This window comes from Hyalella azteca, unplaced genomic scaffold (genome assembly GCF_000764305.2).
Source record: "Hyalella azteca isolate HAZT.00-mixed unplaced genomic scaffold, Hazt_2.0.2 contig10069, whole genome shotgun sequence".
Taxonomy (NCBI): domain Eukaryota; kingdom Metazoa; phylum Arthropoda; class Malacostraca; order Amphipoda; family Hyalellidae; genus Hyalella; species Hyalella azteca.
The window spans coordinates 19385-34822 of record NW_025940118.1 but is presented as its reverse complement, the minus strand read 5'-3'; the positions used below and the strand labels follow the sequence as shown (position 1 = coordinate 34822).

The following is a 15438-nucleotide window of genomic DNA, read 5'->3' as shown; positions in this document are numbered from 1 at the left end:
TAAGCTTTTGTTATACATAAAAAATTGAAAAACAATTTTTTTATATTTAAAAATAAAATAATAAATTCATTGTACATGTGTAACTTCGAAGACACTTCCCTCTATATATATAGAAGTGTTGTCTCTAAAAAAGTAATTTTTAAAAGCATATTATTTTGTGTTAATCACAGCCGAATCACGACTGACGATTTTTATTACTAATATCGTAAAATGTTATTTATGTTAGTTTTTGTTTTTGTTTGTATATGCTGTTTTCGGTCCATATCCTACGTTGTTGATAATTTTCGCCAGTCGAAAATTACCGTTTTTGTGTCTTTTTAGCAAGGCTGGAAAATTTGGCTGCAATCCTTTCCCAGTTTTGATAAAAACAAAATTTCAGGTTGAGGTGCAACCCGACGCGAAAAGTATCGTGGATACGCGAACAAACGGTCCTAATATGCGGCACCAGGCTTCAAACATAAGCAAGCACAAACATACTCATCAAATATTTACGGGACTGGCTTCTAATTCACTTGCTGCTTGGAGATTCGTCAGATTACGTGATGCCGAGTCTGTTTGTGAGGTACAATTCTTGTGCTTCTTCTAGTAATCTTCTATACATGCGGTCTGAATTACGGGAGGGTTCACTGTGATCGTTAGCGTTATTTATGGTAGTTCCGTGGCTGCGATCGGCATAATTTATTACAACAACAGACCCCTCAGGGGGGGGGTCTTCTGACGGGTGTCTGTGCACGTCAGAAGTCCCACGGGATTTCGCACTCCTATTAGAGGATTGCTCGTGAGCGCCTCACCGCTGAGCTCGTAGTGTCTGAATGCAGATCTCAGTTGTGGGGTTAAGTTATTATGTTGGCAGGATTCCTTACATTAAGTTATTATGTTGGTAGGATTCCTTACATTTCCCTCCTCTGTCTCTCGCGTGCGGGCGGCCGACGTCCAGTGTAAGCGACCTCTTGTTCAAGTGTCTTAGTTTCTGACTTTCTGTTGCTTTTCACCTGTCCCTCCTTGTCACTTCGTCTCTTTGAGATGCTTACGCTGGCTGGACATCTGAGACTTTCCGCCCCTTGTGGGTGATGAAAAATTTTTGATTTGAGAAACTTCTGATAATTGAGACCTTCCACGCTCTTTGGTGATGTTCATCTTGACTTCCAGTGCGAGATAGCTAAATAGCTGAAGCGATAGCAAACATTTGGCCACTAACCAACTACAAGAGCAAACTGCGATTTTTTAGAACATTTTGGATGTGCCAGTTATTTTCAGTATCTGGCCTTAAGACGACATACTTTTCATTGCTCATCACTTCCAGAAGTCAAGTTGACACAATATGTGGTTTACGCCGTGCGTGAATTGTGATACGCCCAACAAAAGCGTGGGCTCCCGATCAACCTGTGTATTTCTTGATCAATATATAAAGAGGTAATGCTTGCTTGGACATAATTTCCTTCATAGACTACTACGAGAAGCTTGTTATTCGATCATCAAAATGAAATAACATGCTTAATTTAGATATAGTACAAATAATTGTGTTTTCAATATTAAGAAGAAATTCAGAAGGGTATATATGAATTTGTTTGGTCGTTAGCTTTCAATTCTATCTTATCATAATTTACAGGTAATAGACGCCACACGTTTTTCCAATTTATTTTTTTTTTGCGTTGTGCATTGTGCAATCTTCAAGTGCAAACAATACAAAATATCAGTGAGTTGAATGGAAAATGGTGCTTATTAAAATTCCGTGAAGATTAAGTAGGCGAATCTTAACAACTTTGTTGCTCTGCACACTCACGATTTTCATAGGAAATAGCGACAAATTCTGAAATCGTGCTCAAATTATTGAGATGAGCAAATTTGTAGAATATTAGCTCACTAACAAATTCTGAAATCGTGCTCGAATTATACGAGGGGTAAAAATTTGTAGAATATTGGCTCACTCACAAATAACAAATTTAATTTCTGCGGTGTGCCAATGCACAGATCCCTTCATAGGGTGAACAAATTGTCTGTTCGTAGACGTTTACATGTTTATTCAATTTGCAGACTGAGTTTTAAATTCATTACAATCGAAAACCAGAAGTTGCCCCAAATCGAGTCACTGTGGATGAGCTCTTGCTTTCGCCTTCATTTACGTTGGACGATCGTCTGTTGATTTCTTGGGCTTGAAAAGTAACGGGAGCTTCTGCAGTTCACTTTTCATGTCTTCATGACTCACATATTTCCTGAAATGATGTACATTTATTGAATAAAAATATTGTAATAATGCGCCTTGTATATGCGGAAACAAAGTTTCGCACTATTATTGTCATCTTCATATGTCTTTCGTAACCACCTCAACTTGTTAAGGTAGAAATTATATCGAATTGATAGACAGAGAATTTAGCTTAAGTAATATGTTGTTTGCATGTGTATCATAAAGCAGCAATGCAATACAAACGGGAAATTATCGCAATTACATTTGCCTTCACGTGATTTACTCGGCGATTCTTTCAAGTGTTATTCTTATGTCTAAACGGAATTTTGAACTCGAATAGCATTATTTTTTGTAATTCATTTTTTCCTGCTTTTGGTAATCCATTACAAAAATAGTGAAAGTTCCTTTGTTTGTTTGTTGATTTCGCCTGGCGCTGTATGATATTTAGAATATACGCGAGCTATTCGAGCGCGTAGCTGCAATATATATCCTGTCGTCACGTTTTTCTCAGTATTATGGGGAAAGTAATCAATTGCAAAAGGGAGAAGGAAGAGTGAATTAAGAAGACGAATCGAGATTATCAAATTTTGACTCGTTAATTTCATTTAATAATTAAAATAAAGTTGTTTCTAATATCAATAGATGATTTCAATGGCACTTGCGGTCTAAATGTGTGTTGGGATCTTTATATAATTAACCTACTTAATTTTTAAAATTGCTTCGCGGATTCTATATTCGTTTAAACATGATTTTCAGCTCGTCGGAATTATTTCTCCAGAGCAACACCGGGTAAGCCTTCCAATATCAAGACACGCCTAGGCGCAGAAGCATTTAAATTATGATTTTTTGTCCTACATTTACAAGTATTGCGACCAACTTGATTTCAAGGGCCTTAGGCAGTGTGATTATTCACCATGGTTGCACAATGCACAATTTAAGTTATAAAACTCGCTGTGCACAGGACCATGATATTCAACAATCACGATTTTAAAGCACGGACGGTTGCATGGATTCATGATTGCATGGATAACAAAAGTATAATTTATCCGTTCATTAAAATAGAAATTTTTAATAGGTTCGTGTATGCCATCATGCGCTCTTAAATAAAATTCGAATACATGAATAGTTCGCTCCTAAATTTACTATTTTTAAAATTTTCGGAATAATTAACGATTGAAGCGGACTATTTTGTAGTCATTTATTGTTGAAAGGTTTTTAATTGACACAACTAGACTTGATGAGAAAAGTTGAATCTTAGTTAATCTTAGTTACAACTTACCCATGAACGAAACTTTTGAGCTTTTCATTGTTGTTGGGGGAAATGCACTGTCCAGTAGCAAACCATTCGTTGATATTGTAAACCTTTCGATACTTTTCTTTGATCATTGGACGTTGAAACTGTTGTCCACTTTTGTTTACGTGCACACCGTCGTTTGAAGCAACGTCAACCACAGTCCTGTCTTCAGCTTCGTGAAGCCTTTCACATACGTCGCAGAAAGCTTGTATGTACACATCATTTATCACTTCCAATGCTTTGTAGCCATCTTCTTTCCACCTTGTGTAAAAAATCAGCGTATAATTATGCGGTGTTTCTTCCTAGTAAATTTTTCAAGGCGTTATCGTAACAACATAAGGTCTCTATATGCAGCAAAAACCTTTAAAATTCAACATCACTGTTCAGTCTGACGCGACCAACAGGTAAGTACACCCACAATTCATGCTATTTTAACGGAATGTCATATATTTTCAATCAACTGAATTTGCAGTCTGAGTGGTTCAGAAAATATTGCGTAGAATAGGAAAAGGAACTTTGGTCCAGAAAAGCCGTAATACAATTATTTGTTCCAAGATTTAACCTAAAGTATTCATTAGAAGCCGTGTCATTCCAGTCCAGATAAGGTAGATTTCAGTCGATAGATTTTAACCTGAAGTACATACTTATTGTAAGCCGTGTCGTTCGAGTCCAGATATGGTAGATATTAACCGCTAAATTTTAACCTGAAGTACTCATTGTAAGCCGTGCCACTCGCATCCAGGTAGAGTAGATATTAATCGCTAAATTTTATCCTGAAGTACTCATTGTAAGCCGTGTCGTTCGAGTCCAGGTAGAGTAGATATTAATCGCTAAATTTTAACCTGAAGTACTCATTGTAAGCCGTGCCATTCGCATCCAGGTAGAGTAGATATTAATCGCTNTAAGCCGTGTCGTTCGAGTCCAGGTAGAGTAGATAATAATCGCTAAATTTTAACCTGAAGTACTCATTGTAAGCCGTGTCGTTCGAGTCCAGGTAGAGTAGATAGCTCGCCAGTTCTTGTACGGAGGCAAAGTCCATGACGTCAATGTAGGCGCCCTTGGGAATTTGAGTTCTTTTGTAGCCGAGGCCATAGACGACAGGCACCACGTTGTACCTGTCGGTGGAGGAACGCACTTGTGTAAGGTTTATAAGTATTGGATGCTCCCACTATGCTATAATCTCGGTTGATTCTTTTCTTCTAGCTCCATTATGCAGCAATAGCCATACGCGGAATGAACCACGTTGGTTGGGTAATTTGAATAACTGTGCCCGGTGTGCCGTGTTAACACAAAAGTTTTGTTCGTAAATTTATGTTCATTTGTTTTCATGTCCACATTGCGCACCTGAAGTAAAATGTTCTTGAAGTCTATTTTTAACACTATTAATGCATATAGAAAGTATTAAACCTCATTAAAAGCAAGAAATCTCGCAGTTTCTCTATTACAACTCATTTGCATCGAGCTCTTCCAAAATTGTGTTGAAAAAAGGAAGTCGAGTACCAAACCTTATTCGCTCACTTGATAGTGTCGAAAAATTTCTCGGTGATGTAGTCTACACAAAGGCTGTTCTCGAAGGCCAAGTAGAATTTGTAGTCTTTCTCCAGCATCTCCTTGCATTTTTTGCTCTCTTTTCTCGTACAAATTAACGTCCCGCATCCTCCATAGATGTCCACGTCCATGTGTGTCTGTAGAACCTTCACCAGGCTGTCGAGGCCATTCACAAACACTTATTTCTATCTCAAACGTCAAAATGAGAGTCGCAATGATTCTGTAGGAAATTAAAATTTGCAATTTATAAGATATCATCATATTGTTGGAGTATTTTCAAACTCACTGCTCTCTGCCGCTGATGGTGTGGCAGTTACTGACAAACCAGGCGGCCAGTTTAGTTTTCCCATGAGCGTAATTTTTGGGTGCGGCAGTCTTGGCTGAGACGTTGGGTGAGAACACTATACTCCCGTACCTGTTGATCATTAATTTGAAATGAGTTTTGAATGGCAATAAACATCGACAGTCTAAATTCATTATTGTTCTAAATCTTCAGTAATGCGGTGTCATTTTTGTTGCAAAGTTTAGAGATGGACGAAGTTCAGTTTCTTTAAAGTAAATCATGCTAGGATCTGGTGAAATTTTACGGTCGTGGGAAGTCAGAGTCGAGACGATAAGTCATGGTCCAGTTGAAGACGCCGTTGTAGGTGTTGAGGTCCCCGTATGGGTAACTCGCGCTCTCGATCAACCAGAAGATGTAGAAGGTATGAGGAGACCTGGAATGAAAGTTTGTGTGATTTATAAGTGATTTGATAACAATAGTTAAATATTAATGATAATCATAATATTGAACATCGATGTAGACAGAAATGAACGGCTTGAGGTAAATCAATTTTATTCGCGTGAATTACATGAAATGATTAAAACACGTTAGAATGCGAAGCTTTATGGGATGAGTTGTATTTAGTCGTGATGATCAGAAATATTATGATAAAATGCTTCTAAAATAAAGAAATAATGCGATATTTTTTAAAAGCGTTGAATAAAGCGTAGGTAATTCCGACTCAATTGTAAACTATAATATTGAAAATGGCTTATGTTGTGAAGTGGAGAAGTACTGAGCTTTGTTAAGCAATTATAGGCATGATGTGACTTGACCACAAATTTGGGGTAGAAAACCGTGAGAGCGAGTTTGTTTACAAGTTTGAAATGACCGAGGGTATCGAAATGCCTGACCCTTGTGGAACTCGAAACTGTCGCGGCGTTCCTTGGTAGGCTTGTGTGTGCGCGACGTCTGTCTATATAAGGACTCTTAAATTCGCGCCAAAAGATTGTTCAACTGTAGTCATGGTCACTAACACGGTGTGCACTCTGCGGGCTTTGTGACGGCCGCGGCCGTGAACCCGGCGGTTCCGCCGTTTTCGAACATTAACGTCGCGAGAAACCTAGGCTCATCGAGGCAGCTACTATTCCTGTGTGCGCGTTTAAAATCGACAAGGAACAGCCACGACTTCGAAATACTTATGTACGGTTAACATCAGCACTCCGGCTGCGACTCAGCCTGAGACAACGCGAGAGGCCACGAGACCTCCGACGATTATAACGCTGGCAATCATGAAGATTCAAGTTTTGAGCACAGCGCGAGAAATATATTACGGTACGGTCATCAGCACGGTAAAGGTGCCTGTAGACAGGGATAACACTAGCCGCTAGCTCACCCGCCACTTGAACTGTCCACGCTACTAGATTCGTGTATAAGGAGGGGTTCATGCCGCTTCAGAGGCATGCGCTCGAGACGCGGCCGAGAGGGACAACGATGTGTTGATTTCTTCGCTGGAGAAGTGGCTAGTAGCGCTGATGCAGCCATGGTGAGAGCATCTGTGCCGCTCTTGTGAAGTATCTTGGGTCAAGTGAGTCATGGCTTGTTAGAACGATAATGGTTTTAAGAAGAAACCAAAAAGTGGATTCCAGACGATATTCTATTTTTCTTCGAAATATTCCAAAAATATGAATTAAAGTGGAATGTTTGCCATGATGGTTACTCCAACGAAATGAAGAGAGAAACGAGTATTTTGAAACTGAAAGAAGACCTTTCATTAGTCAGGGTTTAATTGTCCCCGACGTTGCATTTTTAAAGGCTAGAATAAAGAGTATAAAAACGACGTACAGACTCGAGTTGTTGAAGTGATCCCACTATCCATCTTCGTAGAACTCACTAAGAACGCACTGGCGTTCTTAGTTCCACTTCTAAGAACGCACTGGCGGGCGCGAACGAGAAGATAGCGGCACATTATACTGTCATCGTGTTAACAGGCTTAGCTACTTGCCGGATAGTCACCAAGCGACCGACACTTGCCAGATTTATATAGCCATCTGCACTATCCCCGTGTACAAGCACCTTAAGGTCACAGCCATCGTCGATCAGTAGCTGTCCAGTGCACGATCACCAGCGGCAGAAGTAAGGCAAGGAGCTTGGAATAACATTATCGAGTATGAAGACGAAAGCCACTATTCAGAAGTACGGTCGTGATAAAACAACCTACGGCCAGACTGTCCGTGAGACATCTATAACAGCGAGACACGAAGGCGATGGAGAAAAGCGACCGCGGCCAGCGGGGATGCGCGTCTACGGCGCTGAGGTATGGCCATAGGAATACGGCTGCAAACGTGTGCATTCATTACTGTCGTTTACGATAGTCGTACTACTCAACGGAACTGCGACGGATCAACGTTTTCTGGTAATTTGGAAGTTTGAGTGATGTAAACTCATAGATTTTTAACTTTGTGTTCGGATTTCATTATTTATTTTCTAAAGATTTTTGTTAACGTAGGATGTGAACTTGAATTATCAAATTTAATATTAAATGTACCAGTGCTTTATTGCAACCCTCTCTCTGTACGATTTTTTGACGTAACCTATTTCATACGAGAACTTTTAATACGCGCCTAAACTATGCCACTACGGAAACCAACCTGACAGAATCAAAGCAATTGGCGATCGAACAATTAAACCGAAAATCTTCAGTATACTTTTAAATTTCCATAACCATCTAGTAAAACTCATCTTTAAACAGCGTTATGTGTGAAATTGATTGATCAAATGACAATGCTAGGCAAGAGCTCAGCTGCGATTCACGCTAGCGGCGCAAGACTTTTTCGCGAAATTGTCTGATTCTTTATGGCGCGCACACCCAACATGTTGGTGCTGGTTTAAAAATATAACCCAACTATTCATGGGCATCTGAGAATAATTATCGAGGATTTGTCGAATTTATAAAAACTTATATATGGATAATCGTCAAGGAACAGACAAATGTACAGGTAGGAATCGGCATCCAGAGATTAAGGCCCGTGTTGTTAGTTGCGATAACCTGAAAATTTTCCCGCTTAACCAGCTATTCGCAATCTGCGGGCAGTGATACATAGTATATAAACTTTGTATTAAAACAATTGCGGGTAAAATACTTGGAAAAACTCTGCATGTTAATGATCATGAATTGTGCGATTTATATGCTTTTTAAATGTCAATTGTTTTAATTTATTGGTTAATGCGGGTCAAAATGTCAGTCGCACAATTTGTGAGCATTAATGTACAACATTTTCCTTCATCACGGTTTTAATCCAAGATTAACGTAATTTTTTATTCTGTGAAATGATATTAAATAAATAGCTAGATAAGCGTAAAAAATTTGGGTAGTCATCTTATTTGGTTGAACTACCGGTAGAGCGAGTCTATTTAGTGAAACCGGCGGCTGAACTAAATGCGTTGCGGAATTATCTAGATTCTAGTCAGTGACTAGCCAATATTTGTTAGTGAACTAATTCTCTTAAAAAGTCTCACCTAACTTTGGGAAGAGACTTGTCGTTAGATCTCGAATGCCACAAGATGGCGTCGGCTCGCTCAGCTGGCAGCAGCTGCCGGTCGTGGGTAGCGAAGCACTCGGTGACGCGGCAGCCCGCCTCAATGAACGGCTTCTGGCCGAGGCCGAGCCAAAAATCTTCGGTTCCGTAGGCCTGGAATCGGAGAAAGGTTAGCGCGAAAAACGTACTTGTAGCTAATTACTTTTAGTTTATTTGATTTAAACTTATTTTCAAATTTTATAATTGACAATTTGAAATTTGACGTTACTGATTTTGCACCGCCTTCATAATTTCTTCTGAAATTTATGAAACCATGCGAAGAAACAATTCCAAGTTCAGCGCTGGAACGAACATTTTTTATTATCCTTTTATTCACATCCGCAGCCATTCGTGGGACAACTTACATCATTCCAGTAAAGAATTTTCTTGAAATTCTTGAATTTTGGACCAAGAAGATCGCCTTTCTCCAGCGGTCCATTTGTTTCGGAATTTTGGTCGACCTGTTTTCCTTCAGTTTCTTTAGGCAGTTCTGCAAGAATTTTTAAGCAAGAAAGCAAGACTTTGAAACTACATAATGCTTTCCTCTATTATCTGGAAGACTTAATGTTTCTCGGAACGTTGCCGGATATTGATGCAGAATGAACTGTTGTTCCTATATTGAAGGAATATTGAAAATTTCGTTAAGGGAAATTCTTATCGTTCCATCATTGTAAGTAGCGAGCAGCAGTAATTAGAAATTAATTCATGTCGTAAGTAACCTTGTTACCGAATTGCCGATAATTAAGTTGTGTTTGAATTGCTAAAAACTTCAACGAACTATGATTTGAAAATAATAAATTGTCACTCACCATTTTACATATATTAGCTAAGGAACAAAGATTTACAGTCGTAAACTAAAAGTGGTAAAAATACGCAAGTACAACTTAAGTAGCTTAATGAAATTCCGCAGTTTGTGCCTTACACCTAATCACTAAATAAACTAAGATGACGTCCAGCTTAGCAGGAACATCGTTCAAGCCGGATTAGCCAGCGCCCAATTTCAAGCCTATTTTTACATACTCTTTACCTTAGAACGACAATTACGGTTTACTTAATTCAGTTAACCCGCGAATAAACCCAGTCCAGTCAATATACTCGGGTCTTGGATTGCATTCCCAGCACGATTTAAACAAGGATACTCTACCTAAGATTTTTCGTTGGCGTGTTTTTTTTCGTATGAATTTAGAATTTTACATGTTCACCAAAACATGACAGAGCATCTTTATTGATCAGCACAAAGATATAGATTTGTTTACCAGCTTCAATGCACGGCTCTTCGAACTCAGTAAATAGCGTGTCACAGCAGTGTAATTACTAATTAGACATACTTAATTATTTCAAATCGATAACGGGTCAATGAAAAGAATTAATCGATTTGAATTCTTTCGGATGATTGACATTGGTAAAATATGAAAATTCTGCGATAAATTTTGTCATTATTTGTTACATGATTTTTAATTTTTCTGTAGAAATATCGAATATTTTGTCTGGGGATCAATACTCGGATCAATAAACGGGCGGGCAAGCTATTCCAGAGTTGAGCTGTACAGTCATTTTCGGCGGTCCCAAAAACATTTCATCTCTGTTTAGTTTGATTTAAGCGTCAGCCCGCGTACACTCACTTATGAGAAACCTGATATTCATGAAAATCTGACAGAAGCAATTAATGGCCCTGCTTAGCTGAAAATTGATTGAAAAAGTTGTCCTAATTGCATGGTTTTGTTTATTCAAAAGGCTGGACGAACTTAGTTCTTGTATGAACGGGAGTAAATTGAGTTGGTAAGCGAGAAAATCAGATACCTGATTAATCCAATTTTGTTGGTGCATGTTAAATTTTTTTACGATTCAACTCTTGGTTATTCAAAAGATAATTACGCAAGCTTTGAAATTAGCGATAAACTTCTCAAACATGGTATGTTTTTACTCATTCAAGAAAAATAATTGCGCACACTTTGAAATTTGCGATCAAATTCAACATTTCAAACTAATTACGTTTCTACTCATTCACAAAAAATAAATTTCGCATATTACGTGCTTCCAAAGATTTTAGATTACATTGATGAAATGGAAGAGACTAAATTTGATCGCATATCATAAGCTAATATTTTCACAGTCTTTTCAATAGATAGTTTCAATCAATAAATAGAGTCGTTAAAGTCTTTTTGCCTGTTCGAATGCATTGGGTTAATGATTCGTCGAAGGAACTTTTTTTCCGCCTGTTTTTATGATTACAACACTTCTCTTTAACTTGATTTCTTAAGTTGTTTGTCCGCTACAAATCTTATAATCGATATTTCACACACTTAATTCTACCTACCTGTCCAATCGATCTGAAATTTTGCACACTTGCGTAAGGTTGGGGACAATGCTTCAATCAATAGACAGATTAAATAATTTAAGAAATAAAAAATTAAAAATTATTTTTCTCTATTTATAAAATATATTAAGAAGTTATTGCGTAAATGTGTAACATCGGAGACACTGCAGGCCTCGTGAAAGTGTTGTCTCTAAAAATTAATTTTTAAATGTATATTATTTGAAGAAACTAATAATTATCCACTAGAACTCAGTGACGAACTGAACGATTAGCTCTATTATAATACAACCAACCTTGCTTCACGCCTGACAACTTGAAACGGTGTTGCTCCAATAGATTTTGCAGTTGATCCTGATGCTGTTTGTCTTGCTGACGCTGCTTGTCTGGCTTCATTTGTTGGTTCGTTTGCTTCTGTTTGTCTCGTTGTTGCTGACGATCTTCCTTTTGTCCTTGCTGTTGCTTCACCAGTGGATTTGATTGCAGTTTCTGCTGGAGACTGAATTGTCGTTGTTCTTCATCTGTGTTTTTGAAGCTCGCCATTACTTCGGAGCGGCGCAAGAACGAGAGAGAAGATCTGTTTTATAAGAAACGAGCATTAGGACCAGCAGGAAACTTCGCCTAGCATGTTTTACTTAAGTGATATCTTTCTGCAAGGTTCAGTGACACATATAACAATTTTTTCGTTGAATTTTCAGGTTTTTCCCCCTAAAATTCTTTGGAACTAGATCTCCAAAACCTTGGGCACCACATTTAATTGTTGTCGTAAAATTTGATGCAATCATTGTTAAACTCTTGTACTCACGTGCTATGGTCCCATCCCCCGAGGTGGAAGATGGCGTACAGCGAGAAGCACAGCAAAATCAGCGCATATATCACATTTTTAGGCGTACGCCTCAAATTGATCGACTTCATGCTGGTCAGTTCCCGGCAGTGTCACCAGGTATTAATTAATTAGTTAAGTATAGATATTTTTGATATCTTGTCAATGTAAATGCGTTTTCACAGCAAAATTCACAAACGAGTTTAGATAGCTATGTTTTTTATGTTAGATATAATTTAAATATTGTCGGATATCGTTTCCATTTTCGAGAATAGAAAAAAAAACTGGACAAGTTTGGATGTAAATTTAGATAATATTGAATTAATACTAGCTTCAAAATGAGGCGTATATAGATATGATACGTAATTAAGGTACGTCTTTTTTAGGTTGTCATTATCAATATAAATACGATCAATATCAATATTATTTTTAACCGATGAACATGTACAAAAAACTTGTGAAAACTCTAATGCCGTACATAATTCAACACATTTCTGCGGCATGCAGACTTTCAAACGGAACAATGAGTAGCCGAACACTGACGGTACCAGCCAGAGAGAGCTGAGCAACCTCGTCTATTGGCCCGACACTTGTGCTATTCAAGTGTTCTCATATAATTTTTACCGAAAATATTGACTCTTTACGTACAAGTTGAAGCCAAAAATTACTGGTGAATAAGCACACTCATGTAAACTTTAAATCTACGGTTAAAATCAACACCACGCCATCAGACACAAACTGCCCAAATAAATCCAACATGTCACATGGTTACTGAAATATAAAAAAATGTACGTACAGAAGATAAGTAAACTTGATCTGAACATGTGTTAAAAAAGAGCTGAACTACCGTTCATAACCACTTACCCAAAGTACTTATGAAAACGACTTTGATTACATCCGTATGACCCTGTTAAGTAAATTCACAGAAATCATATCAAACTGTTTTTATGTAGCTTTTGAATATCTTTGAGCATTTTTAAGAATTTCACATACATACACAAATTATTCATGAGTTGAGCGTTCTGTCGTAGCGTAGTATCGACTTCAAACTAGCGCATTCATTGGATGCAGGTGCATGCACCGAGCAAGTGTGCTGTCCATAAGATAAAATAAAAAAATTATTTTAAAAAATATTTCCTAATATCAAGCGGCTGTCCATTTTCAATCCTGCTAAAAGCTTATATCAAGAATTGCATGGACGCACACACCAATTATAAATGGGAGTATTGCTACAAGTTCGTAAAATTTTTACAATGTCTGTCAGCACAATTATTGGTGCACTTCACGCCAGTTAACGTTGCATAAAATGCCAGCTCTCAAAACCATCGTAATTTCTTTTGGGGTTAATAATAATTGATGCAGAAATTAATCTTACTTAGATTTTGAATCACTAACAGGATCACTACGTACGTTTGTTAGAAGCCATTAGCACTACATGTTCTTTTCTGTTGATGAAACTACTACTACTTCTGCAACATTTTTAAGTTTTACATCAACGAATAATGGTGAAGAGTCTGGAGATATCCTTTCTATATAGTGAAAAAGATTTGCAGCTAGCAATGTCGCCAGTCTCTCATCACATGGAAACTGAACAGAACACGAGACTTCTCATTTATTATCAGCAAGATGGCTGAGTGTTTAAGAGGCTTAAATTTGAAGTAGTGAGTCGCGAGTTCAAGTCTAACCACGAACTTCCGAGAAATTTTGTTCGATATTGGCGTACGTGGTTGAGAATAGCAAAATTGGAGCAGAGAGTTTCGGGTTTTGTGTCAGCTTTCTACGAACAGCTCTGCGATGTCCCCTTTTGTCTACTACAGTACGAGCCAGACAGGGCCTAATCTTGTAAGCAATAATACTATATAATTTTCATATTACTAATTTCCTTCAACTATGTTATGAATTATTTTGTATGAAAAGCTTCATTTCAGTGTTTTCTTATGAAAACAAGTGTTGATGTTTGATATGATGACGCGGGAATTAAACTTGATGCAGCTGTTGAACATTTGGAGGTCGCTGTGAGCAGTTACAGTGGCGCAGGGCTTTATCAAGGTACATAATATTTATTAACAGTCAACCTATATATATAGAGAGAATGGAAATACTTCCAGTACTTCTGTTCTATTTAAATTTGGTTTTAATTTGATTCCACGTTAAAAAATATTAATCCATTTGTGCATATTTTTTCGTTGTTAGACCCTATAAGGTGGGTTATGGTAACTTGGTATTCTGTTATGACCGATTAAATGCACAAAAATTTAGATATGAAGCAAAATCCTAATCTTCGCTTAATGTAGCATAGCATAGCATAGTGATGTCAGCGCTGAAGAATAGGCATGATGTAGCCTGTCGCCGATTCTTGTACTTTCCGTGACTTGCCCACAGGAGATCTAAAAAACAGGTCATTCGACCGGATCTTTTCCAAACTGTCGATAGTTTGAAATAGCAACAAGACTTAGACCCAGTTCGACATGGTGCTAGGCATTTCAAGTCTGAACCATATATTTCTAGATAGCTTTATCTAATCTGTTCCTGCATGAGCACGTTTGTACTCGGAGCGTCCACAATGCAATCGGAGAGGCTGTTCCACTTGTCGGTGATCCAAAGCGAGAAGAAATGTCGTGTGGATGAGTTGCAACGCAGTTTTTTTTAGTTTCAGTTTATAGACGTGGCCCCTTCCACGGCTATAAACTTTCTTGTTTCAAATTCCAGTGATCCTTCTGTGACCTTGTATAAACTATGATATACTCGTATACTTCAATGTGGTCACCACGCAGACGCCGATAACAGAGGCTTGGAAGCTTCATAATCTTGAATTTTTCTTCATAGGACTTCCTTTCAAGCCTGGAATTATCCTTGTTGTGGGTCGCCTGCCGAAGACCGCCACTACTCTGGATGTAATGGACCATCATGATTCAAGCCTTCCGGAATGTAGCCTTCAACACTTCTGGACAATCATATCTAGGCCGTGCGTCGAACCAGCCCTCAGTCGAACGGCCACTGGTCGAAGGACGATAAATTTTGGAACAGAACTATGCTATCTGAAACCTAACTCCAGATGCGGTGAACGTAAAATTACGTAATTTAACGATGCCCGGAAGTCATATTCGATCCGCGGCCTGGTGGTGCATGGCAGGTTTCATGCAAAGCCAGAGGACAAAACCGAGTGGTTCACGGCTGATTGGTGGATGTCCGGAGAGATTCAAAGCGATCGATTCAGGGCTTAATGTTGCACAAAATTGGTGATGCGCGGCTGCGCTCCCTTTGCTGCACGTCTTTGAACACTCCGTTATTTTTTTGTCCGTTTCAAGTTTCGGTGACCACACGGCGTTTCCAAACTCTAGGTTCCGGCGCACGACAGCAACAAAAAACTGCTTCGTCGCTTCTGCATCCAGTAAGAGCGTCTGAGCAGTCCAAGAAGCTTATTGGATTTATTA

At 38.4% G+C, this 15438-nt stretch overlaps 1 protein-coding gene across 1 annotated transcript; it reads right to left on the bottom strand.

The window, feature by feature from the left end:
* Positions 1-1620: 1620 nt before the first annotated feature.
* LOC108672023 (alpha-(1,3)-fucosyltransferase C) lies at positions 1621-12526 on the bottom strand. Its single transcript, XM_018159636.2, has 10 exons — positions 11987-12526; positions 11478-11758; positions 9233-9357; positions 8809-8981; positions 5615-5743; positions 5314-5442; positions 4998-5183; positions 4436-4594; positions 3465-3740; positions 1621-2213 (listed from the first exon to the last, which is right to left on the bottom strand). The coding sequence occupies exons 1-10, from the start codon at positions 12094-12096 to the stop codon at positions 2120-2122; spliced, it is 1662 nt and encodes a 553-aa protein (XP_018015125.1). The 5' UTR covers positions 12097-12526; the 3' UTR covers positions 1621-2119.
* Between the last annotated feature and the right edge of the window lie 2912 nt (positions 12527-15438).